The 27,323-nt window shown below is 42.4% G+C and overlaps 2 protein-coding genes across 11 annotated transcripts in view; both read left to right on the forward strand.

Moving 5' to 3' along the window:
• Kif9 (kinesin family member 9) overlaps nt 1-528 on the forward strand; it is a 52,197-nt gene extending 51,669 nt beyond the window's left edge. For all 5 annotated transcript variants that reach the window (XM_027414671.2, XM_027414675.2, XM_027414677.2 and 2 more), the window contains one exon: nt 160-528. In XM_027414671.2, the coding sequence (XP_027270472.1) occupies nt 160-237 (78 nt within the window). In that variant the 3' untranslated portion in view covers nt 238-528. The remainder of the gene's footprint in view (nt 1-159) is intronic.
• Nucleotides 529-5,018: 4,490 nt separating this feature from the next.
• The window catches only part of Setd2 (SET domain containing 2, histone lysine methyltransferase), a 90,795-nt gene continuing 68,490 nt past the window's right edge, over nt 5,019-27,323 (forward strand). For 2 of the 6 annotated variants that reach the window (XR_004769766.1, XR_004769767.1), the window contains exons 1-3: nt 5,022-5,293; nt 20,619-20,658; nt 22,643-26,907. Coding sequence is in view for 4 of the 6 variants with exons in the window: in XM_027414684.2 (XP_027270485.1) it covers nt 5,223-5,293; nt 20,619-20,658; nt 22,643-26,907 (4,376 nt within the window). In the remaining 2 variants the exon portion in view is untranslated. Of the gene's footprint in view, nt 5,294-20,618; nt 20,659-22,642; nt 26,908-27,323 lie in introns of all 6 variants that reach the window. The other 4 variants (XM_027414686.2, XM_027414688.2, XM_027414684.2 and 1 more) reach the window with 3 other exon arrangements.

A 27,323-nucleotide genomic window follows, 5' to 3' on the forward strand; every position in this document is an offset into this window, starting at 1 on the left:
GGCTCTGGGGCTTGTGTCCTTGGTGATGGTACCATAGGGAAAGAGCTCACTGCTTTGCTCAGGACAAACACAGGCCCTCTGGGGGCTTCGCAGCTGACCATTGTGCCTTAGGGCTGAGAAATGCAATCTCTGCTGAGTAAGATGTTTCTGAACTTCCAGGTAGTCTTTCTTCCTGATGCTGTGGGACAAGGCTTTGACCTTGAATATGGAATGACAGCAATCCTCTGCTACCCTTGAATGCCCAGGATGATAGAGGTCTACAATGGAATTACATGGAATCCCTGTTAAGGGAGGCAGTAAGAGAAAATAGTCCAGACCACACCTCAGAGGTAACTTCAGGCTATCAGGTAACTTAATATGAGGAAGATAGTATCTGGGACAGAGGACATGGCTAAGTGAGTGCTTGCTTTGCAAGCATGAGGACTCAAGTTTAAATCCCCTATAGCACTGGGCATTGGTGGCACACGCCTTTAATCCCAGCACTCGGGAGGCAGAGGCAGGAGGATCTCTGAGTTCGAGGCCATCCTGGTCTACAAAGTGAGTGCCAGGATAGGTTCCAAAGCTACACAGAGAAACCCTGTCTCGAAAAACCAAAGAAAAATAAATCCCCTATATATGCATAAGAAATACGGCTACATGCGTGTTTATCTCAGCACTTTGGACCAGAGAGAATCAGATCCTGAGAGTCTGCTGGCCAACCAACATATCCTCAACTGTGGGCTTCCTGTTCATGAGAGACAATCCTTACTTGAAGGAAAAGATTAGGTAGAGAGGTAGGAAAGGAGGAAGTGGGTAGGAAGTAGGCCTCCCACTCAGTTCCAGTTCAACAATGGACTCAACTGAGGAATGACCTTTTTCTCAGAGCCTTAGGTTCCCATTTGAGTCATAACTCTGGCCAGAGTACATAGAAAAAAATGCCATTTGGGAAAAAGGTACCACCCAGTACTTTCTTAAACCACATCTAATTGCTTAAGTGTTGTATCAGTCAATATATATTCATTTGTATATCAAGATATTAGCTCAAAGTATTTATGAAACGTTCTTATGAGCCTTTTGTTTTGTTCTCGTTAAATGCACTGACCCAAAATTGGTTTGGCATATCGAAAAGGAGACCAAGGAAAGGGGCTAGAGCTCAAAGTATTTATATTGGCTGTGAATAATTCAGCGATAGGGGCTGCTTGCTTACTGTTCTAGTTTCATTCTGTTGCTGTGATAAAACACTTGGACCAAAAGCGGTTTAGAGGAGGAAATGGCTTACACTTCCAGGGCACAATCCATCATTTAGGGAAATCAGAGCAGAAATTATGCTAGTTTTCTTTTTTTTTTTTTTTTTTTTGGTTTTTGAGACAGGGTTTCTCTGTGTAGCTTTGGAGCCTATCCTGGCATTCACTCTGGAGACCAGGCTGGCCTCGAACTCACAGAGATCCACCTGCCTCTGCCTCCCTAGTGCTGGTATTAAAGGCATGCGCCACCAACGCTTGGTTGTGTTTTCTTATATAGCCCTGGACCAGCTACCTAGGTATGCACTGCCCACAGTGGGCTAGACCGTCCTCCACTAATTAGTAACTCCCCACAGACCAATCTGATCTAGGCAATTCTTTAACCTAGGCTTTCCTCTCAGGTAACTCTAGGCTAAGTCAAGTTGACAAAGCTAACGAGGGTACCCAACATATAGAAGACACTGGCTTTAATTTGTAGCACTGGGAGGGAAAAACATTTACAAATAATTTTGGAGAATGTGCTCAAGGGATCAACTGGTGTTCCCTTGTCCTAAATACATTTTCCCATCTCTTTACCAAACCCTAGAATGTACCTATGGGGTATGATCAGTCTTTGACTTTCTTCCTTTTTTCACGAGATACCAAAGTTGACTTTAAGGGCCACTGGTAGCTACCTTTTGGTCTTCTGGGATATATGTGGTCTGGGCCCAAGGGAGGTACTACTAAGAGAAGCAATTCTCAAGGTTTTTATGGTATTCAGCACTCTAGGAGTGGGAATAGATTTCATGTTGGGGGTTTTGGATTTTTTTTCCTTTAAACACTTTGGAGGGTTTTTTGTATAAAAGTATGGGATAGCATGATATGGTAGATCATGCCTTTAATCCTAGCAATTAAGAAGCAGAAGCAGGTGTCTGCTTGGTCTGCAAAGTGAGTTCTAGGCCAGCCACTATACAGTGAGAGTCTATTTAAAAATTTTTTGGGGCGTTTGTGGCGCGCGCCTTTAATCCCAGCACTCGGGAGGCAGAGGCAGGTGGATCTCTGTGAGTTCCAGGCCAGCCTGTTCTCCAGAGCGAGTGCCAAAATAGGCTCCAAAGCTACACAGAGAAACCCTGTCTTGAAAAACCAAAAAAAAAAAAAAAAGGTTTAAATTTTTTTATGATTTATTTTTATTTCATATGCATTGGGTTTTGCCTTCAAAAAGTGTGTATGAGGGCACTGGATCCCCTGGAATAGGAGTTACAGTTGTGTGCTGTCATGTGGGTGCTGGGAGTTGAACCCAGGTCTCTGGAAGAGCAGCCAGTGCTCTTAACTGCTGAGCCATCTCTCCAGTCCAAGAGACACTGGCGGTGGTGGCACATGCCTTTAATCCCAGCACTCAGGAGATAGAGGCAGGCAAATCTTTTTGAGTTCAAGGCCAGCTGGTCTACACAGTGAGTTCCAGGACAGCCAGGACTACACAGAGAAACCCTGCCTTGATAAACAAGAAAAAAAAAAGCCTTAAAAATACCTTATTGTTTAATGAGAGGCATTGTACAAACATGTTCACAATATTATGTGTGGTAGATATGCTTCTATTTTATAGGCAAGGCAGTAGAAGCCAGAGAATCCATCATGCCCAGTGTTGTATGGATAGAAATGGCCTGCTATTGGTTTATATAGTGCAAGATAGAACTTATTCATTGGACTATAATAACCTAAAATGTGTTGATATCTGCTAAAGTGTAAGGATTTATGGACTGGGGATGTTTTCCCCAGTCGGAGTGTTTGTCTAGTATTCAAGAAGCCTTGAGGTACAATCCCCAGCAGCATATAAACTGGCTATGGTGATGCATGCCTGTGAGCTCAGCACTGCGTGGTAGGATGCAGGAGGATCATCATTGGCTGCATACAGAGGTCAAGGCCACCTGGGATGCACAAAACACTGTCTCAAAAACAAACATACAAAGAAGTAAAGAAAAAGAGGAAGTTCAGGGTTTCACAAGTACCTCATTTTATCCTCAGATCAGGGAGAGAATCTGTTCACATTTAAACTTTCATCTTCAGCAGGTTGTGGTATCTGGCACCTGCAATCCTAGCACCAGGGAGGCTGGGGTAGAAGGATTTGGGGTTTAAGGTCAGAGTAGGGTACACAGCAAGTTTCTGTGCTGCATATGAAAACTCAACAAAAGCAGAACAAAATGGCTGTGGGAGACTGAAACCCAGAGAGTTTGGTGAACCCTGACCCTCTATGATATGCCTAAAGTTACCGGGGTAGGGGGGGAAGCCCGATTAATCTCTATATGTAATAATAAAAAGAAAGTAGATATATTTTTAGGAGCCTGTGAAATGGCTCAGCCAATGAAACCCCTTGCTGTCTACCCTTATGATGGAAGTTGCTCCCCCTGGGACCCACACAGTAGGAGCAGGAGCAGAGAACGGACTCGCTAATGTTGACCTCTGATCTCCACACAAGTGCATGTGTGTACCTCAGTACACACCATACACACAGACACAATCTTTTTTTTCTTTCTTTTTTTTTTTTTTTGAGATAGTTTCTCTGTGTAATAGCCCTGGTTGTCCTGGAACTCGATTTGTGGTCCAGGCTGGCCTTGAACTCAGAGATCTGCCCACCTCTGCCTTTCAAGTGCTGGGATAAAAGATGTGTGCTACCAACGCCTGGCAATACAGACAGAATCTTAAGAATATATTGTATAAGCTAGATTCCCAGCATTCAAGTGGTCAAGGAGAGTGTATATAATAAACTACAGAAGATCCTGTCGAAACACGACAAAGTTAGCTGGTGGAAGATTTCTGAAGGTAACATTTCAATTTATTGGTAGATCCAATTTAGAAATTAATGGCTAATAACCCCCCCCCCCAAAAAAAAAAAACCACTCCACAAAAGCCGGGTTGGTGGTGCACGCCTTTAATCCCAGCACTCGGGAGGCAGAGGCGTTCGAGGCCAGCCTGGTCTACAGCGTGAGTTCCAGGATAGGCTCCAAAGCTACACAGAGAAACCCTGTCTCGAAAAACCAATAACGCCCCCCCCCCAAAAAAAAACCCTCCACTTTCAGGATAAACAACGGCGTGTAAGTTTAGCCAACAGTTTCTCGAGCAATCCTGCTTCTACTTCAGAAACAAAAAGCTCGTAGTTTCACGTTATCTTTTTTTTTTTTTTTCCTCTGCGAGAAGATAATTAATAACCTTTCCCCCAGGCATTGCCTCCGAGGCCTTAAGAACAAACACCAGCCTTTCAGACTTGGGGGTGAGGGCGGACGGCGGCGGGGACACGGTGGTGGAGGGAGGAGGAGGGCGTGTCCGAGAAGCCGGGCCCGAGAAGCGTCGCCCTGCTTAGCTCGGTTTCCGTTCGCGCTGAGAGCGGGATGAAGAGGCGAGGGAGAAGAAATAAAGGGGCGAGAGCGTCAGCTGCGCCACCTCACAGCCCGGAGGCCGGCGTCCCGAGGGCCGCGGGCTGTCCCCGGGACATCGCCCGGGGAGGGGTGGCGGTGGCGTCCCCCCCAGCTCCGGGACCCGCCTACAACACTCAGCCCTGGGACTTATTGTTCCGGGAAGCCGCAGGCTAGGCTAGGCTAGGCCAGGCCAGGCCCGGCTCGGCCCAGCCCGGCCCGTCCCGGCCCGCGGGTTGCACCCGCCCCTGCCAGGGTCGGCGGGCTGGGGCTGGCGCGCCGACTGGCGGCCGGTGGGCTGCCTGTGCGTGTCTCTTTAAGGGGCTGGGCCTGCAAAGGCTGCAGGGCGGGCGAGCGGGTGAGCGGGCGGGGTGCGCGTCGCTCCGGGAGTGTGTGAGGGAGAGAGCGGCGGGCGGTTGCCCGAGGGAGGAGGGAGGAGGGAGGAGCGAGCGAGCGAGCGGGCGGGCGGCGGGCGAGCCAGCCAGCCAGCCAGCCAGCGACGCGGGGCCCCTGCCGCCGCCGCGATCGGACCAGCGGCCTCCTCCCCTCCGGTCCCCTCCCCCGCATCGGCCTGCCGCGGGGAGGGGGCTAGCGTCGCCGCCTCCAGCTGCTCCTCATGAAGCAGCTGCCGTCGCAGCCGCCACCGAAGATGGGGGATTTCTACGATCCCGAGCACCCGACCCCTGAGTAAGTCTCAGGCCCGCGGCCTCCCGCTGCCGTTGGCCGCTTCAGCCGAGGGCGGCGCGTCCTGACCGACCGGTGGCGGCGCGCGGAGTAACGGGCCCCCGGCGGCTTCGCGCGGTCGTGGTGGGGAGCAGGCCCGGCGCAGCCACTTGAGGCCACCTCGCTTGGCCTCGGCCGGCCGGGCGGTTGGGCCTGGCGCGGATAGGATAGCGCTGCTCGCGTCGCGGCGGCGGTTGGGGCGGCCCGGTGGGGGAGGGGCGGCCACGGCCTCCACTGCCGTTGCCGCGTCCTCAGTCGCCCGGCCTAGGGCTCGGCGCTGCCCTCGGCTCCTCCAGGACGCTCTGCGGCGCCCCGAGCTCCTGTTGCAAAGCGTGGTGCATAGTCCGAGGCGCCGCCGAGGCCAAAGTCGGCTTTAGGACGCCGGCGAGTATAGGCCGAGAATCCCCGGGCTCGGGTGGAAGCTCGGCCCGTCGCCCGGCCTGCCGGTGACGGCAACTCCGACCGGAAGGGCCTAGCGCGCGTCTCCCCGCTGCGATTCGTGGAGGGGCCCCGCGTTGCCGTCTTGGTTTTGATTTTTTTTCTTTTCCCTTCTTGGGAGCTCGACCCTGGTCCAGTGGTGCTGTGAGCTTCACATTCTGCACCTTTGGCACTCGGGTTTTGTAATGGTGGCGAGCTTTGCCTGGTCTCGTTGTTGAGGTGACACCAGTTTTGTTTTTTGTTTTTACCTGAAAGTGAAAACCCGACAAACGTTTCTTTTCTCAATTATGAGGCTTGAACACTTAGGCATACTATTTCTTAGGTAACTGAGTCTTACCTACAAGGATGACTTTGTACTTCGCGTGAAGATTTGATTAAGAGACCCCAGAATCTCTTTGCCATGTCTTCTCTAAAGAAGATAGTGCTCTTGCAATGCGAAATATAGTTTCTTTTCAGCATAAGGCATTTTTATATTTCTATTGGGCAGTGGCTTTTGATAGCCCAGCAAACTTCCATTCCAGTCACATTTGGTGGTCTACACCTGTGATACCACCTGAGTTGACTTAGGATTGTAGGCAGCCTGGGCTGCTTGCTGAAGAAGGCCTCAGAACAACAACAAAAGTCAACAGAAAGAAAGCTTCCACTTCAGAGTCTGGAGTCAGTACCTTCCCTAAGCCCTTACAAGATCATTCGTTGTTTTTAGATAAGTGGTCTCACCTTGTTGCCCAGGCTAGTCTTGAGTTTAGTGAGTATCCCAGGCTGGCCTTGAACCTGGGATCATCTCTCTTCAGCCTCCTGACCGCAGGGATTTCAATACAGGTGCAGACCACAATAACCGACTTGAAAAAACCATTGTTTAACTCTATTTGCTACTATTGATGTCTACATTTAAGAGCACACAAAATTCATTTCGAAGTTAACATTTGTTTATATTTTAAGTGAAACTGTTAAATGTTTATAACTAAAGTATGACACTTTACACATTCTTTGGAGCCTTAGCTAAATTTTTTTCACCTTGGTGGAGAAATGTCTGGATCTTCCATGATAGTTCTTTGGTATTGTAACACAAAAGTTATTTTGTGGGAGTGTTGGTTATCTCCACACAAAAAGCAAAATCCTTATGTTGCCTTCAAAAAAAGTATAAAAATCTGTTGGGAGAATTTCAGCAGTCCAGTTTTCAACATAACAGGCTGAGTAGTTTCATCTTGCTTTCTTTTAAGCTTGCAGAGACCCTTCAGCAGCCCTCTGGTATCTTGGTGCAGTCTGCTCTTTGCAGATAGGTTTGGTACCTAAATCACCTCTATGCATAGTCTTTCTTGCAATAGTAAACCAGCATGGCATTAGCATTTCCTGGCTTTGGGTTAAATTTTTTTTTTTTTTTCCTCTTCCCGAGACAGGGTTTCACTGTGTAGCTTTGGAGCCTATCCTGGCACTCGCTCTGGAGACCAGGCTGGCCTCTAACTCACAGAGATCCTCCTGCCTCTGCCTCCCGAGTGCTGGGATTAAAGGCGTGTGCCACCAATGCTGGCTGGATTAATATTTTAATTAGAGTGTTTGGATATACTGTACCATCAGTCCATTAGCAAAGTTCTGTTACAGGTTTTTTGGTTTGAGACTTGGAAAACCTCAAGGAATTTGCATCATCCAATAATGTTGATTGTGATTGTACAAAGTAACATGCTAACCCGGGAAAGGCAAAGAGCCTTTTGGTGACTTTCCAGGTTGCATGGTGAAGTCTAGAAGCTAATAGGATTGTATCCTTTTTTTACTGGAGGAAAACATTTCTCATAGTGTGTGGGAAAGGAGTCAAGTCTATCTTTACTGTGCAAGTAAGGAATAATGCCTATTGGTTTTCAGAGTCTTTGGGGATTTTATTGCTTTTCTGGCTTTACTGCTCCAGAGTTTTTAATATTGATGAGTTTATTCTGATACATGTGTATTTTTTTCCTGTTTATTAACCTGCAGAGGCTATAAAATGCTTTCTTAATACTGCCCTGAAGATGGTGGTAGGCATCTTGAACAATACCACCTGTTTTACATAGGAAGAAAATGAGGCCTGGCCCAGAAATGAGAAGTGAATAGAGCATGTGAGGAGGAAGTAGAGTTTAAACTGGGAGGGAAGCACAAAACAAGGTGAAAGAGCGGGTTTCAGGGTCAGACAGACTTGGGCTTGCACACCAGCTTAACCTCAGACAAATGACTTATCTTTGAGTTTGCGTTTTCTTATTTTGGAAATGGTTATCCTAATGGTAGCAACTTACTGGGGCTTTGGAGAAGATTACATAAAATAATAGTGAGCTGCTTTTGGCATAGAGGGTGGTATGTGCAAGTGCTGTTAGCCAGGGTTTTTAGGGAAAATTGAGAGGTAAGATTTAAGATAAAAGATGAAGTTGACTGAAGTTGAGGGGAAACATGGCTGTGATGGAGGCAAGTCATTCCCTCTCAGACTTGGGATAGTTTGAAATGATTCTTTGCAAAAGGGAAGTTGAGGTAAAATGTAAATTTGTTTGATTAAAGTTTGAGGTGGGGCCTGATTGTCTGTATTTGTCTTCCACTCACTCTTTAGTCAGATGCATATGTGTAGGTCTTGGCTTAAAGTATTCAGGTGAATGGCTATAATCATTTGAGTAACTGCATTAAGTACCCATTATAGTGTAGGGGTAGATACTGAGGGCATAGTACATCCAATCCTAGTCTTCAAACAAATGATAAATGTTGGCCTTTCTTTCCCCCTTTTTTTTTTCTTAAAACACAGGTCTGTCTTTACTAAAGGTTGGTACTATAGGAACAACAAAAAAAATTTGTCCTTGTGAAGTTTACATTACAGTAAGGTCAATAAACAATAAATTATGCAGAATGGACAAAGGTAACATGCCTTAGGATATCCTTTTAGAATATGAGTAATTTGTTATTGTTAAAGGAGTCACAATATAAAATGGGATAAACTGGTAAGCATCTTTGAGAGAGTAATATTTAGGCAGAGATGTGTGTGGCTGGATGGTGGTGGCATGCCCCTTTAATCCCAGCAGAGGCAGGTGAATCTCTGTGAGTTCAAGGCCAGCCTGGTCTACAGAATGATCAGGGCTACACAGAAACCCTGTCTCAGAAAAACCAAAAAACAAGCAAACAGAAACAACAAAAAAAAGTGTGTGTTTGTGTGTGTGTGTAGTGGGGAGTTGGGGGAGGTAGCAGGGCAGCAACCATTGGAACTCAAGTAGAGGTACTAATGTGCTGAGGCAGGGTTATAAGCTCTTCTGCGTTTGGCCACTTTAGAATGAGAAAGAAAGTGACAGTAAATAGGTTCACAGTAGAACAGGTGCATATTTCATAAAGCTTTGTAGGGACCTAAAGGTTTGGCTAGGGTTGTTTGTTTTTCTGTTTCTGAGAGGAACCAAGGCTGGCTTTGAATTCTTGAGCTTTAATGACCTTCCTGCCTCAGCTTCCTGAGTATTGGGACTGCATGTGCACCCCACTGTGAGTTTTAATCAGAGGAATGATATGATTTGCTTTCAGCTTCAGAAGGATCATTTGTAGCATTGCAGAGAGGAACAGAGTGGAAGCCTGAAGACTTGTAAAGAAGCTAGTAATCCAGAAGAGAGTTGCTGGTGGCTTATACCAAGGTAGTATCTGAAATAGATGGACGGATGCTCAATGTACGTTGAGGACTAAATTTGATTTGTTGACGCATGTGACATGTGAGAGAAGTTAATGACGGTCTGTCAGTTAGAAACTTGCCCTCACTGAGTTAGGGATGATGTAGAAAGAGCAAGTTGGGGTGAGTAGGTTTTTTAGGCATAGTAAAGTGGAGATGCTTTTGAAGACATGGAGGTTGGGTTGTTATACAAGTTGTGTTCAGGGAAAAGGTCTAAACTTTTTTTTTTTTTTTAATGTTTTTTCAACATAGATTTTCTTTGTGTAACAGCCCTGACTGTTCTGGAAGTAACTTGTAGACCAGGCTGGCTTCAAACTCACAGAGATCCACCTGCTTCTGTCTACCAAGTGCCCGGAGGAAAGGTGCGCGCCGCCACCACCCAGCTGGTGGTACATTTGTAGTCATCTATTTAGGTAGTGTACAAAGCCACTAGACTGGATGAGATTACCAAAACATCCACTGTAGAAAAATAAGGCCAAAAATTCTTCTTGGTTTACAGTTTAAATAAAATCCTAGTATGTAGCCAAGGCTAGAGAATATATAGGTGTGACACCATGAGGCAAGGAATGCTCTTTTGAAGCTCCACTGTGAAGATTTAGTGTGTGAGCTTCTTTTGTTGGTGTTTGCTGTTGAGACAGGTTCTCACTGGTAACCTCCTGGTGACCCTCACCTCCTGCCTTGGCCTTCTAAGGGCTAGGATTACAGGTGTGTACCATCAACAGGCCTGATAGTACAGACTAGTAATACTACTAGTGATTAGTAGTTTGAGGCAGGAGGATCAAATATTCAAGGCATGGTTGGGTTACAGAGTTAATTCAAGGCCAGCCGTGTAGCAACTTAGTAAGACCCTGTTTTAAAGAAATCATAATGCTGGTGATAGAGTTCAGTGCTTGAACATTTTGCATGGCATGCATGAGGCCCTGGATTCGAGCCCCAGTATGGTGGTGGAGGAAGTGTTTGCCACTGTGTTCAGCATGATTTTTATTTATTTTTTGAGACAGGGTCTTACTCTGTAGCCTTGGCTGGCCTGAATTCACTCTGTAGATCAGGCTGGCCTTGAACTCAAAGAGATCTTCCTGCCTCTGTTTCCTGAGTGCTGGGATTAAAGACATTCACTACCAAGGTCTGGCATGATTTATTCTTAATAGGTACTTCTAATAAGTTTTTTGTTGTTATTTTTCAAGACAGGGTTTCTCTGTGGCTTTGGAGGCTGTGCTGGAACTAGTTCTTGTAGACCAGGCTGATCTCGAACTCACAGTGCTGGGATCAAAGGCGTGTGCCACCACCACCCGGATTCTAGTAACTTTTTAACCCTAGTTTTGTTGTTCCATGAATCTTGTTAGTTGTGCTGAGAAGATAGAATAGTCATGGTGAGTGACAGCAAAAGATGACCAACTTGGGTTAGAGACTCACTGAACAACAAAAACTAGAATAGTACATTATTTTTGTAGGGAACTTAACACTATTGTAAGATGTAGAGAGATAGTTTATATCTAGAATCACCAACAATTAGGTTTAGATCTTTTTTTGAGAAAATGTAGCTTGTGTGTTTTTTTTTTTTTTTTAATTTTTTAGATTTATTTTACTCATGAATGCTTTGCCTGTCTGTGCACTGCATGCATGCCTGAGGAAGCAGTGAGCCTCCATGTGAGTGCTAGGAATTGAACCTGGGTCCCTCACAAGAACAGCAGATTCTCTTAACTACTGAGCCAACTCTCCAGCCCCTCATTTTGTTTTTGACACAAGATTTTTCTGTGTAGCCTAGCCTGGCCTGGAAATGGTTATCTTACTGCATTAGTCCCTAGACTGCTGGGGTTGGGATTATAGACATGTGCATAGAGAAATAGAGATAGAAAAACCCATTCTCCACTCCACCATCACAGGTTATAATAGTGCAACATTTTTAAAGACTCTCCCAATCCTTTTGACTCAATTTAACAAATACTTGCATAGACATGAGCCATTGTACTATACTCTTAGCCTAGATTAACCACCAGTATTAGACATTTGCCATTTGTATTACTTTCCCCTAATGTGTGTGTGTGTGTGCATGTGTGTGAAAATTAGTGAGTAATCTATGTGTCTGAGGTGGGCATGTGAATGCTGTACTGAATGTGGAAGTCAGAAGCACTTTTGGGAATTGGTTCTCTCATTGTAATAGAGTTCTAGGGATCAAACAGAGGTGATGAGCCTTGCTTTTTACCTGGTGGGCCATTTTACCAGCCTAATTTTTTTTGAAAACGTATTTTTGGCTGAGCTGTTAGAGACACCATGACATCAGGATCCTTCTTATTCCCTAAGTGTTTTAATATATGACCTTAAGGCATTCTCTTAGCACATTCAGGTAACTTAATATTTATAATCAAACCATTTTTTTCAATCTCCAAGTATATTTGTACTTAAAATTTGGAGGTAGTTTATGATTACCTGTATTTGCTAAACACAAATGAGGCATTTTACAAACAGTAAAGTCTGGTAGTCCTTTGTTTGATTTTGGTCAGGCCTAGTGGCTGCTTAGTGTCTTTTCCAGCTGAGTAAGTAAATTGGGAATTTCAATTGAGTTCTAAAGTTGGTGTGTCTCTAAAGCTGCCTTTTATTTTAGAGTGCTTTTTCTGTCAAATGCTAACATCTTGCTGGTGAAAATAGCTTTGGGATGATGTGGGTGTTGATAAGAATATAATTGTGCAAACAGGCCCGATAGAAGGGCTGCTTACTGGGAACATTGCTGTGGGCTTGTAAGAATTTGGAGCAAGTGGTAGTTTCTGACTATAGCTCTTGCTACTGCCCACTTCCTTGCCAAGTATGGTTAGACGACCCCCCCCCTCTTGTTTTTGGAGACAGGGTTTCTCTGTGTAGCTCTGGAGCCTATCCTGGCACTCGCTCTGTAGATCAGGCTGGCTTGGAACTCACAGAGATCCGCCTGCCTCTGCCTCCCGAGTGCTGGGATTAAAGGTGTGTGCCACCAACGCCTGGCGTGTTCTTTCTCTTTAGGAAGGGTTATATAGTGATTCTAAATGTTCTTTTTGAAACATGTTGTAACTTACATTTTTGAGTCTTTTGTCTGATATTTGCCTCTTGGTAAATAGTTATTAGAGGCAGGCGATCTCTGTGAGTTGGAGACCAGCCTGATCTACAAGAGCTAGTTTCAGGACAGCCTCCAAAGCCACAGAGAAACCCTGTCTCAAAAAACCAAAAAAAAAAAAAAAAAAAAAAAGCAATTATAAGTATTTTCAAAAAAAAAGTTATTAATTGTATACTCTTTGAGTAGTTTGACACATAAGAATGTAAAGTAGAACAAATATTAATTATATAAAGGCTATGGAAACCCATTTATTCTATTCTTCAACATGCACAAAAGGCTTATTTTAATTTTATGTGTGTGTGAGTACCTATGTGCCTGTGGAGGTCAGGAACAACTTTTGGGAGTCATTCCCTTCTACCATTTGAGTTCCAGGGATTGAAATCGGATTGTCAGCCTTGGTAGTGTGTGCCTTTACCTGCTGAGCCAAGCCATCTCACTGGCCCTAGTTTCGTTGTCCTGATTTTTTTTGGTTTTGTATTTCGGTTTTGATGTTTGAGACAGGGTTTCTCTGTGTAACAGCCCTAGCTGTCCTGGAACTAACTCTGTAGACCAGGCTGGCCTTGGACTCACAGTGATCCGCCTGCCTCTGCTTCCTGAGTCCTAGGATCAAAGGTGTGTGGCACCACCACCTGGCCTGTTTTCCTGTTTTTTTGAGAAAGGTTGGGTTTCTTCTGTGTAGCCCTGGCTGTCCTGAAATTTCCTCTGTAGACCAGGCTGGCCTCAAACACAGTTGCGCCTGCTTCTACCTCCCTCCATGGCCAGCTGGCCTTTTTTTTTTTTTTTTTTTAAAGTCATCAGGGTAAAAATGTGACTGCCCCCCCCAAATATATATGACTGCCATTAATTTATCTATTCCCAGGGCAACTATGTGAATTGTAAGACATAAACTCCATATTTTATAGTGCTGCTTCTGTGCTGACAGTATAGTTAATCTGAAGTAAGGAGGTGAATTTTATTAACACACAATAAAGTACCTAATTAGAAATTGGTAAAAATGTAGGCCTGCAGAGGTGGCTCAGCAGTTGAGAGAGAGCACTGGCTGCTCTTCAAGAAGACCAGGGTTCAATTCCCTGTATCCACATGAAGCTCTGTGACATCAATTCCAGGGGATTTGACGCCCTCACACTACTTACAGTCAAAACACCAGTGCATGCACACCCAAGTGTGCACTCACATCAGGGTGTGGTGGCGCACACCTTTAATCTTTTTTTTTTTTTTTTTCCCCCTCGAGACAGGGTTTCTCTGTGGCTTTGGAGGCTGTCCTGGAACTAGCTCTTGTAGACCAGGCTGGTCTCGAACTCACAGAGATTCACCTGCCTCTGCCTCCCCACTGCTGGGATTAAAGGCGTGCGCCACCAACGTCTGGCCGCATACCTTTAATCTTAGCAGAGAGGCAGGGGAATCTCTGTGAGTTCAAGGACAGCATGTTCTACAGAGTTCCAAGACAGCCAGGACTATACAGAGAAACCCTGACTTAAAAAAAACCAAAACCAAACCAAAACACCAAAACCAGAAAGGAAGAATTGGTAAAAATGTGCTTTAAAAGTTCCTTTAAAGTAACCAAAATAGGTATACTCTTATGGTCGATTTACCAAGCCCATTAAAAACCAAACTTCTATTATGTAATGACATAGGAAGCCAGTTGTGCAATTGTAAGCAATATTGCTTATTATACATATAATATATATTACACATTAACAATAGTTTGTGTAGAAAGTAATGCTACTAGCAGATAAGAACACATTAAAATGGTGGCTGAGTAGAAAAGACTTTACTGAATTACAATATTGGGTGCTTTAGAATAATAGTGTGACTACCAGGGAGAACCTAGTGTTCTTTGTTGGAGTATTTTTTTCTTTGCTATTAAAGAAGATAATGGTTCGAGGTGTCGGCGGCACAAGCCTTCATTTAATCCCAGCACTCGGGAGGCAGAGGCAGGTGGATCTCTTTGTTCGAAGTCAGCCTGGTCTGCAGAGTGAGTTCCAGGACAGGTTCCAAAGCCACACAGAGAAACCCTGTCTTGAAAAAAAAGATGATGATGATGATGATAATGGTGTGAGAAATGAGGGGCAGGAATTAAAATCTGAGGTAGCATATTTTTCATCTAGGCATATGCTTGCTGGAAATTATTTTGTTAGCTGTATGTTTTTATGACATTCACTGCCTAAGCATTTTTGCTTCCACTGTTATTTTTCTATATGAGTGAGGATTTCATTTTTAGTTATGAATATTTGTATGTACATGAATGCATTACAGGCAATTGGGAGCCATTCTGTGTGGGTGTTGGGACCTGAACTCAGGCCCTCTTCAAGAGCACTGAGGGTTCTTGTTGTTTAATTTATTTCGTTTTTTTTTGTTTTTGTTTTTTTTGTTTTTTTTTGTTTTTGTTTTTTTTTTTGGTTTTTGAGGCAGCGTTTCTCTGTGGCTTTGGAGGCTGTTCTGGAACTAGCTCTTGTAGACCAGGCTGGACTCAAACTCAGAGATCTGCCTGCCTCTGCCTCCCCAGTGCTGGGATTAAAGGTGGTTGCCACCAACGCCCGGCTATGTTTCTAAACTTTTAAGTCTCCGTCCGTTTCACTGTGTGATAAAAAGCAGAGTTGACTGGCACTGGCCTGGAACCCAGTTAAATATATTGCTCTTCCCTTTGTTCCTACTCACTTCTAAACCATTCTTTACTTCTGTTTCATCTCTTACTGAAGTTCAAATTTACTTACTGTGCATGTAATTTGTGCCAGAATCCCAAGAATGTAGGAAATGAGCAAGATGTATTTATTCAAATAGAGAAGACTAGTGTGATCAAAGACTTTTTATACATTTCTAACAAATCCCTAACAGCTCTCGTTTATTAAACATTTTACGCCAATGTTGTGTGGAGGGTGTTAGACACATTGTCTCATTATGATAAATACAGTATTGCTATCAGTTTTATACATCTCTTCTGTAGCCTGTTTTTTTCTTTTTTTTTTTTTTTTAAGATTTTATTATGTATACAACTTTCTGCTTCCATGTATATCTGCACACCAGAAGAGGGCACCAGATCTCATTACAGATGGTTGTGAGTCACCATGTGGTTTCTGGGAATTGAACTCAGGACCTCTGGAAGACCAGTCAGTGCTCTTAACCTCTGAGCCATCTCTCCAGCCCCCCTGTAGCCTGCTTTTTGGGATTAACTTAGTTTAGAAAATGTTGGAATTTATTCAAATTTAGACTTTTTTTAATCAATTTTTTTTTTGTTTTTCGTTTCACAGTCCCAGGTAGTCCAGACTGACTTCTAACTTACTGTACAACTGAAGATGGCCTTATCTCATCTTCCTGCCTCTGTCCCCTGTGCTGATTACAGGCCTGCATTATCATAGCTGAAGTTTTGCTTTTATGAAGCAGGGTGTTCTATACTATATATCTCATTCTGGCTTTGAACTGCCTCCTGAGTGCTTGTGCCTTCATTGCATAGTTTAGGTACTTTTATGTCTTTTCTTGTTAAGATCTTACCTTCCTTCACACTAAGTTTGTTTCCATTGAATCCTCACAGTAAATGTTCATAAAGTATAATTGCATGCTGTTTGGTAAAGGTTAATTTATAGAAACATTCTTCATAGTAACACTATTCTCTGGTTATTCTCTGGTTTTTATTCTTGTATTTATGTATTGTCTTGAAAGTTAAAAAAAGTAAGTAAAAGTCTTAGAACTCAAATTTGGTAATTCTGCCTGTGCACAGTCACAGATGGCTGAGTGGGCCCCAGTATAATGAACATTTCCCCCCAACCCCTTTCAGGGTTCTCATCCAGGTTGACAGTTTTACCATTTTTGGTTTTGTCTATTCATCTCCCTTAGACCAACCCAATATTTTTCTTTCTTTTCCTTCCTCCTCCTTTCTGTCAAGTAGTTTAGGATGGCCTCAGACTCTCTGTCCTTCTACCCCTGCTTCCCAAGTGCTGATTTACTGGTGTTGATCACCATACTCAGCTTTTAGAATCATGATTTAAAATAAATTGTTTTTACTTTATATGTATCGGTGTTTTTCCTGCATGTACGTCTGTGAGAGTGTTAGATCGTGGAGTTACAGACAGTTGTGAGCTGCCTTATGGGTGCTAGGAATTGAACCTGGGTCCTTTGGAAGAGCTCTTATCTCTGAGTCATCTGTCTAGCCCCAAGAATCATTCTTATTCATACCAAACAAACGTATTAATGAAGGAAAGAGTTCTTTGTATATAAAGATAGTAGTGTCACAGATTTACTTTCATTGTTTTTATTTTGAAGGTGTGTTTTTTTTGTTCTGCTTGTTGCAGTGGCGATTGGGGGATTAAAACCATGTCTTTACAAGTTAGGCCAGCACTGTACCACCGAGTTACATCTCTAGTCATGAAGGTGGGAATTTGTTATTTCTTTATTATTTTAAGGCAAGGTTTTCTCTCTGTAGTCTTGGCTGTTCTGAAACTGGCTTTGTAGACCAGGCTGTCCTCAAACTCACATAGATCTGTCTGCCTCTGATTCCCCAGGGATTTAAGACATGTGCCACCACCGCCCAGTCTGGAGATTTTTAAAAGATATATTTATTGTTATTTTGTACTTCTGTTTGCCTACAAGTATATATGTGTATCACGTGCATATCTGGTGCCCACAGAAGCCTAAGAGAGGGTGTCAGATCCCCAGTGAGGAGTTATAGTGGGTTGTAAACCGTCATGGGTGTCAGGAACTAATTCTTGAATGCAAGACTTTAAAAGCTAATATGTGGTCGATCATGGCAGTACATGCTTTGGATCCTAGCACTAGGGAGGCAGAAGCATGCAGATCTCTTGAGTTCGAGGCCAGCCTGGTCTACATAGGGAGTTCCAGGCCAGCTAAGACTGTCTCATAGTAAGACTGTCTCAAAAGATTGCTAATTTGTGTAAAAGTCTGTAGCAATTCGCAAGAGTTGACTGAGCATCGATTATTTTTGCCCTCCTATTTAATGCAGACCAGCATAAAGAACTCAGTCTGTAAAAGTAAAGGGCAGGGATAGATTATGCATTCAGTAGATAAGCTTCTGTTCTTCAGTTTGGTTATAATAGTCATTTATCTCAGACTTTTGTACTGATTGTGTTTCTTGCATTGATTACTTGGTAGTCATGATGTCATATGTGTATGAGTATCTTATTATCATGTTAAGTGTTTAGTGTGAGATTTTGGGACGATATGTAGAGTTATAGTTTTCTCTGGGAAGGTATATGTAATAACATAGTTTTTATAATTATATTTTTACAATTTTTTTCTTCAAATTTACTTTGTTTATGGGTATTTTGCCTACACGTATGCTTATGCATCACATGATGCATGTATGCAGTGTCCTTGGAGGCCAGAAGAGGATGTCAGTGACTCTAGGGGTAGACAGTTGTGAGCTGCCTTGTGGGTGCTGGGAATTGGACCAGAGTCCCCTGCAAGAGCAGCCAGTGCTCTTAGTTCTTTTCTCCTGCCTGAATGTATGTGTTTTTAAAATCCCAAACACTAAAGTGTTATAACCATTGTTTTCTTTTCTTTTCTTTCTTTCTTTTTTTTTTTTTTTTTTTTGGTTTTTCGAGACAGGGTTTCTCTGTGTAGCTTTGGAGCCTATCCTGGCACTCGCTCTGGAGACCAGGCTGGCCTTGAACTCACAGAGATCCACCTGCCTCTGCCTCACAAGTGCTGGGATTAAAGGCGTGTGCCACCAACGCCCAGCTTTTTAAATATTTTTTGTTTGTTTGAGTCCTGGCTATTAAACCTGGTATTTTCATGTGTGTTAGACAAGCATGATGTGAAAGATTTGTCACTCTATTCGTTTAATAAAACGAATAGGCAGGAAGTATAGGCCGGGCTACCAGACTTGGAGATTGCTGGGAAGAGGAAATGGAGGGAGAGTGAGCGAGTTGCCCGCCAGTCAGACACAGAGGAAACAGGATGAGAATGCCTTACTGAGAAAAGGTACCAAGCCATGTGTCTAAATATAGATAAGAATTATGCATTAATTTAAGTGTAAGAACTCGTTAGTAATAAGTCTGAGCTGTAGGCCAAACAGTTTATAACTAGTACAAGCCTCTGTTTATTTGGGACTGAATGGCTGCAGGACCAGGCAGGACAGAAACTTCCCTCTACACAAGCACTCTTTTTTTTTTTTTAAGATTTTATTTATTTATTATGTATACAACATTCTGCTTCCATGTATATCTGCACACCAGAAGAGGGCACCAGATCTCATAACGGATGGTTGTAAGCCACCATGTGGTTTCTGGGAATTGAACTAAGGACCTCTGGAAGAGCAGCTAGTGCTTTTAACCTCTGAGCCATCTCTCCACCCTTGTTTTTTTTTTTTTTTTTTTTTTTTTTTTGAGACAAGGTTTCTCTGTATAACAGTCCTGGTTGTACTGGAACTCGCTCTGTAGACCAGGCTGGTCTCAAACTCACAGAGATTCACCTGCATCTGCCAGCCTTGGGGCATTTCACATTTGGCAAGCACTGACTGAGGTATAACTACTCAATTATTCTGTTTGAGTCAGGTCTCATGTAGCCCTTGTTGGCTCACTATGCAACCAAAACTGGCCTTGGATGTTCCTGCTTCTGTTTCTCAAGTACTGGACCATAAAATATACACCGCCATGCCTGCTCCTTCTCAGACATTTTTAATCTTTTTGTTTTGAGGTAGGGTCTGCTAAGTAGTACAGATTGGCTTAAAACTATGTAGCCCTTGCAGTCCTTGAACTTGGAATCCTTTTGTCTCAGTGAGCTTTATAGCTTAGATTACTGGCATTGTTCACCACAACTAGCCATTGCTTTGTTCTAACTTTTATCAATGCTTGTTAATAGATCAACTGAATACTATGTAAACCTACATTTGGAGAGGGTTTTTGTATATTTCTTTTAAGGAGTGCTTCAAGCATGTAGTGTGCTTGAGTCTTGCCATATAGTCCACAAAACAGCATACTTGTCATACCCTTTGTACCTTTGCTTTTCCCATGTAGATAGTCCCCCTGTTGTGCCCTGATGGCACTAGTGCACACCACACTTGGTATTTGAAGCTGGCGTGGTGGTGGTACACTCCTTTAATCTCAGCACTTGGGAGGCAGAGACAGTCGGATCTCTGGGAGTTCAAGGCCAGCGTGGTCTACAGAGCTAGTTCCAGGACAACTGTGACTGTTACACAGAGAAACACTGTCTGGACCCCCCCCCCCCCCAAAAAAGAAACAAAACCAAAAACTAACCTCCCCCCCCAAAACCAGTCTTGCTTGGTATTTGATTTTTCATAGGAATCTGTGAATCTGTGTTAGAATACCAGGTGCTGGGTTGTGGCACTGTGATGCAGAGCACAGTATACATATTTTGTGTTTAGCAAACGGACTGATGAATAGTTATTTTAAATATAATAATTAAAAAATAAGAAATTGGGACCCACCTACCCATGCATACAAATGTGATTTCATCAGAAACATGCCCACTGCTACTTATATTCCACTTAATTGTCACCCTTTTCTATCTCATACCTTATACTTAGGTAACAGTAGAATGGTGGGGGTTTTTTTGTTGTTGTTTTTGTTTTGTTGAGACAGCGTTTCTCTGTGGCTTTGGAGGCTGTTCTGGAACTAGCTTTTGTAGACCAGGCTGGTCTCCAACTCACAGAGATCCACCTGTCTCTGCCTCCCGAGTGCTGGGATTAAAGGCGTGCTCCACCAACGCCCCACCAACGCCCGACCAGTGAATGGTTGGTTTTTAGTTTACTTGTAGGAGCTGGTCTGTTTTAATCGTTGCTTTTTGCCTGGGGTTACTCCACAAGTAAGTTCTTTAAAAACTAATCCTTATCTTCTCGGGATTCTTAGCATTCCTGTCTTTTTAAAACTGAGTTGTTGTCCACTTTGCTGCTACATTGTATATATTTCAGTCTTTATATTTACTCCTTTATGTTGGAATTGCTTTTGGAACAATCATTTTGTTACTTATTAGAACACATAATCTTCAAGATCAGATGATGCAAGCATAGTGGTTTTGCACTAGCTTCAGTAAGTAGTTGTTACAAAACTGTCACTAGGACAATGAAAGAAGCACAAGTTATTTAAGTATCTGTTTTAGTAGTCATTTTGTTTTAAGTATTTATGATTCTTTTTATTCTTTTGCATGTTTTCTTGGCTGAATGGGAATAGAGAAGAAGAAAATGAGGTAAGTATAATTGACCTTGTCACTCAAGTACATTTTAGAATTTAAGTACATTTTAGAATCTAGATAAAAGCTAGAAATAAATATTTAAAGTTAACTATTATTTTGATTGTGAAATGAAGTTAAAATTTAAAAGATACAAGAAATTTAGAAAGGTGGCAGAAACCAGTATTTCTAGAAACAGATTTTTATCTGTCTATTAAGTTTCTGTGTAAAATTTGAAACATAGGTTGTTTCTTAAGTATTTGAAAACCACTGTCATATGAATAATATGTATGTATAATGTAAAAGCTTTTATTTCCTCACTTGAAGTTACTGTATGCTTTTTCTTATTTCTTTTTAGGTTTATCAAGACAGTTTCTCTGTCTAGCCTAGGCTGGCCTCAAACTCGGGGATATGCCTGCTTCTGCCTCTAGAGTTCTGGGACCAAAGGCATGTACCATTGCACCTGGCTTTAGAATTGATTTTCAATTATACCATATTCAGGAGGAAAATTACTCATTTAAACAGCCAAAATAAATTAAAGAACATCTATTAGAAAAATTTTACAGATGCCAAAATTTTAATTTGGACTTGAATATCTCTTGTGATATTATTATAGGCTTGAGGCCTGGGTGTGATGGTGCACACCTTTAATACTAGAAGGCAGAGGCAGACTTACCTCTCTGAATTCTTGGCCTGCCTGGGCTACATTAGAGAGACCCTGTCTCAACATACATACATACATGCTTGAGTTTGTGTTTCTGTTATTCTTTCAGCAACCTAGGTTACGCCTTTAACTTCTGACTCCCACCATTTCCACTGGTGGTTTGTCGGAGACTTCCTCAGGTAACAGAGAAGACTTCTTAGCTATATTTGTTGTTGTTGTTTGATTTTGGTTCCTCTGTAGCTCTGGAGCCTGTCCTGTAAATCAGGCTGGACTCCAACTTGCAGAGATCTGCCTGCCTCTTCTTCCCACATGCTGGGATTAAAAAGGCATGCGCCACCACCACCTGGTTTAGCTGTATCTTGTTCACATAATGATATTAAAAAATAAATTAGCCTTACCAAAGTGTGTATAGCCCAGGCAGAGATAGTGGTAGTGTGGGTGCTAAGGTAATTTCTAGTACGGTAGAAGGCCTGGCCCTTTTTTCTACTTTATCAATAAAATGAATGTGGTAACAGGTTAATTTGCACCAGAGAAGGTCATTAAAATTGCCTGGTGCTTGTTGATCCCTGCTTTAAAGTAAAAATAAATACCCCAAACAATGTATTTGCTTCATTTTAGAGCTATTGATTTAATATTCTCTAGTGTATGGCTCATATATTTTTACTCTTTACTCTATTGATTCTATGTGATGTTAGGAGACCCTTGGTTTACTCGATCTTTGGTGTTTCTTAGATAAATAAAACACAAGAACAAAATATTTTGTATACTGAGATGTTACTTACTGCTGTATGTATAAACATCATCCACATATCAGGCTTAAAAAAATTCTGGTTGAAAATGCTGCTTGAGCTGAGCATGGTAGTTGAAGGTTGTAATCCCAGCCCAGGGGAGCCAGAGTGGGAGGAGTAATATGAGTTGGAAGGAGACCGGGGCTGCTCAGTAAGATTCTGCTAGAAAACAGACGTCCAAAAAACTGAAAAACAAAAACCAACACCCAAAACAACAAAACAAAAAAGCCCCCCCCCCAAAAAAAAAGACTAGGCATCTAGAAAATAGTGCCAAAGTGGATAAAATTGTTTAATGTAATGTAGTATTAAATGGAAAAAGTACAGGTAATTGTTAATGCTGGGGATGGATACTTAGTGACCCGTTATTTATACTTTTGGTTATGCCTAAATGTTTCATAATGAAAAGCTAAATTCCATCGGTAGCATAAAGTCATGCTACTGTTGATTTTTAAAAATTTCTCTGACATTTAAAATTTTGATATTGACAATTTTAATATGATACATTTTGAAATGAAGCTTTTATTACTGTACTTGTTTTGTTCTTTTGTAGGCAAAGATTGAAAATGTGCAGAAAACAGGTTTCATCAAAGGACCAGTGTTCAAAGGTGTTGCTTCTAGTCGATTTTTGCCCAAAGGCACGAAGACAAAAGTTAATTTGGAGGAACAGGGACGGCAGAAGGTGTCATTCAGCTTCAGTCTTACAAAGAAAACTTTACAGAATAGGTTTCTCACTGCACTTAGCAATGAAAAGCAGAGTGATTCTCCAAATTCACCAGCTACACCTCTTCAAGTAGACTCAAGCCCTAAAGCTAAAATGGACACAGGAGATACTTTTCCTACTACAGAAGAATCTTCCCCACCAAAGTCAAGAGTAGAATTGGGTAGAATTCATTTTAAGAAACATCTCCTTCACGTGACATCCAGGCCACAGCTGGCTACAGCCACATCTCCCCCTCCTACAATACAGTTACCAGCAGTCATAGCAGAATCAACCGTGGACTCACCACCTTCATCTCCCCCTCCCCCTCCTCCCCCTCCTCAAGCCACATCACCCTCACCACCAGCATCAACATCAGAGCCAGTGGCCTTGCCACATCCCCCAGTAACAGTACCAATGACTGCACCAGTACCCTTACCAGTGGATAGTGCTCAGAAAGAACCACCAATTAAAATTGTACCAGAATCTTTAGAGGTGGGTATGAAGCAGGATATTGTATCTAATAGTTTGGAAGAACACACAATTCAGACTTTGAGGGAACAAGCAGATAATCCCCTGCAAAGAGAAGATTCCCATATTGGGAAGGAAGAAGAAGTTTCAGATGGTTCTAAGACAAGCCTCAGTTCTAAAAAAGCAAGTTCTAAGAAGAAATCGTCACAATTTGAAGGCACATTTCTTGGTTCAGAATCTGATGAAGATTCTGTACGGACTTCCTCCAGTCAAAGATCACATGATTTAAAATCTTCAACAAGCATTGAGAAGGAAAGAGATTTTAAAAAGAGCTCAGCACCTTCAAAAAGTGAGGATTTGGGGAAATCATCGAGATCTAAAACAGAGAGAGATGATAAATACTTCAGCTACTCAAAACTTGAAAGAGATACTCGGTATGTATCTTCCCGATGTAGGTCGGAAAGAGACCGAAGGCGGAGCCGATCGCGGTCTAGATCTGACAGAGTCTCTAGAACCAGTTTGTCTTATTCTCGGTCAGAGCGATCTCATTATTATGATTCTGATCGGCGCTACCATAGGAGTTCCCCTTACCGTGAGAGGACACGCTATTCTCGGCCATATACGGATAACAGGGCACGGGAGAGCTCCGACTCTGAGGATGAATATAAGAAGACATATCCAAGGCGCACCTCATCCCATTCCTACAGAGACCTAAGGACATCATCATCTTACTCTAAATTTGATCGGGACTGTAAAACTGAGACCTCTTACTTAGAGATGGAGAGAAGAGGAAAGTATTCTTCAAAACTAGAAAGAGAATCCAAGCGGACTTCAGACCATGAAGCCATAAAAAGATGTTGTTCTCCCCCAACTGAACTGGGATTCCGACGGGGGTCCTCCTATTCCAAGCATGACAACAGTGCTTCCCGTTACAAATCTGCCCTTTCAAAACCTGTATCCAAGTCTGATAAATTTAAGAATTCTTTCTGTTGTACAGAATTAAATGAGGAAAACAAACAATCTCATTTTAGTTTGCAGACTCCTTGTTCAAAAGGTAGTGAATTAAGAACAAGTAATAAAATTCCTGAAAGAGAAAAGACTGGGGCTCCATCTCCATCAAATCAATTAAATGATTCACCTACTTTTAAAAAGCTAGATGAATCTCCTATTCTTAAGCGTGAATTTACAGAACATGATAGCCATGATAGTATTAAGGAATTGGAGTCATTATCAAAAGTGAAAAATGATCAGTTAAGAAGTTTTTGTTCCATTGAGTTAAATATAAATGGATCTCCAGAGACGGAATCTGATACGGTAACATTTTGTGCTTCTAAAACAGATGCTTTTTCATTGACTTCTGATGATAGTGTGACTGGATCAGAGGTGTCCCCTTTGATCAAGGCTTGCATGCTTTCATCAAATGGATTTCAGAATATTGGTAGGTGCAAAGAAGACGACTCGGATGATACCTATAGGCAGCATAATAAGTCACAAAGCCCGTTTAGGGAGACAGAACCCTTGTTGTTACCACACCATGATAAACTCGTGTCTTTGCCAGTTAAGACTATAGATTATCCCAAAACATTAATTAAAGATCCAGTTGATAAGAGACGTTCTTGCTGCAAAACCAAAGATTCAGATAGATATTGTTCTCCAAATGAGAACTCTGAAGCTGAAAATCCTGAAACTTCAGTTGTGAAGATTTCTTCAAATAGCTTTATGAATGTGCATTTGGAATCAGAAATAGTTCTATGTGATAATACAGAGCTGACAGATCAGCACTCAAAATGTGCATGTGATGAATATAAGCAGAGCATCGGTAGCACTGGTTCAGCTTCACTTAACCATTTTGATGATGTGTATGAGTCTGTAGGGAGTTCAGGTATTGTTTCATCTCTTCCGTCAGGAGTAAGGTGTGAAGAGAATACATCTCCAGTTCTAGATGCAGTGCAGAGTAAAAAAAGCACAGAGTTTTTAAAGTATGCAGGGAAAGAAACAGAAGTGGGTAGTGCCCTTCCTGATTCAGCAAAGGGGTTTGCTTCTTGGGAAAACAGGTATAATAATGTATTATCTGGGCAGTCTTTGCAAGAGGCTCAAGAAGAAGGGAATTCCATATTGCATGATAGAAGAGGAAGAACAGAAATCTCCTTAGATGAGGAAGAAGGGCGATCGCGTACACACACTTCTGATGACTCAGAGGTTGTATTTTCTTATGATTTGAACTTAACCATGGAGGACAGTGACAGTATAACTTACACCTTAAAATGTGACAGTAGCGGTAATATTCCTGAAATATCTACTGTCCATGAGGATTATTCTGCATCTTCTGGAAGTTCAAGCGAGGAAAGTGGTTCAGAAGATACAGAGTCTGATGATAGCAGTGTTCCAAGACACCGTCTCCAGTCTGTTGTGGTTGTGCCAAAGAATTCTACTTTGCCCATGGAAGAGACGAGTCCCTGTTCTTCTCGGAGCAGTCATAGCTACCGACATTATTCTGACCATTGGGAAGATGAACGATTAGAGTCAAGGAGACATTCATATGAGGATAAGTTTGAGAATATGACAAGTAAAGGCTGTCCTCAGACTGAAAAATTCTTCCTTCACAAAGGAACGGAGAGGAATCCAGAAACTTATTCACAGTTCAGCAGAAAAGTAGATAATCACCTGCCTGAAATTGCTCATTCTCAAAGTGATGGGGTTGATAGTACAAGTCACACAGACTTGAAATCTGACTCTTTAGGTCACCTGAATTCAGAGGACACAGTAAGAGCCAAAACATCTAGGTCACAAGAGCTACCAGTTTATTCTTCTGATGATTTTGAAGATATCCCAAATAAGTCTCGGCAGCAGATGATTTTCTCTAACAGGCCAGATAGTAGTAGACTAGGGAAAACAGAGGTGAACTTTTCTTCTTGTGACATTTCCCATATGGATGGCTTGCACTCATCAGAAGAGCTCAGAAACCTGGGGTGGGATTTCTCCCAACAAGAAAGACCCACTACCACATATCAGCAACCTGACAGCAGCTATGGAGCCTGTGGCACACACAAGTATCAACAAAGTGCTGAACATTTTGCTGGAACCCATAGTTACTGGCAAGGCAATGGCTATTGGGATCCAAGATCAGCAGGCAGACCTACAGGAACTGGGGTGGCTTATGACCGAATTCAAGGGCAGGTACCAGATTCGCTAACAGATGATCGTGAAGAGGAGAGTTGGGATCAACGAAGTGGATCACATTTTCCAAGCCAGTCCAGTAAGTTCTTGTTCCATCAAAAGGACAAGGGATCGGTGCAAGCACCTGAAATAAGCAGCAATTCAGTTAAGGATACTCTCGTTCCAAATGAAAGGAAAGAGTTTTCAAAAAACTTTGAAAAAAATGACATAAAAGAGAGAGGCCCTCCTAAAAAACGAAGGCAGGAAGTGGAGAGTGACTCTGAGAGTGACGGTGAGCTGCAGGCTAGAAAGAAAATGAGAGTGGAGAGCGAGCCAGGAGAGACATCAGTGCTCCTGCAGTCAGAGCTAATGGGGCCTTCCTGCGCTATGGAGGACTTCAGGGACCCACAGCGGTGGAAAGAGTTTGCCAAGCTGGGGAAGATGCCTTGTTACTTTGATCTTATTGAAGAAAATGTGTATTTAACAGAAAGGTGAGCCTAACAATGCTTTTTGAATAAATTCTTGTTGCTTTTTTGTTTAAAACAAAGATAACAAATTTTTCAGTAGTTTAGACTTAAGTGTTGTGTGATAAAATGCAGAGTAGCAATCTATAAAATGTCATTTTCTATTTAGACTTACTAATAGATTCTTGCCATTTTTTTCATCTTAAAAGTGGTGACTAGTTTTTTCTATAATTGCTTTGGTTTTTAAAAGTATAATTTAAGCTAGCCTAATTTTTTTTCTCTTAATTCATTCCTCTTTCATGGGTTTTTAAAGTATAATTTAAGCTAGCTTCCTTTTTGCTAATTTCTTTTTCATGTGAAATTGTAATAGAAAAATGAAAGAAAACTCCAGTAAGCAGCCAAGTGATGGTTCAGTGGAAGAACATTTCTTTTCCAGAGGACCC

The sequence above is a fragment of the Cricetulus griseus genome, chromosome 4, assembly GCF_003668045.3.
Source record: "Cricetulus griseus strain 17A/GY chromosome 4, alternate assembly CriGri-PICRH-1.0, whole genome shotgun sequence".
Lineage (NCBI taxonomy): Eukaryota > Metazoa > Chordata > Mammalia > Rodentia > Cricetidae > Cricetulus > Cricetulus griseus.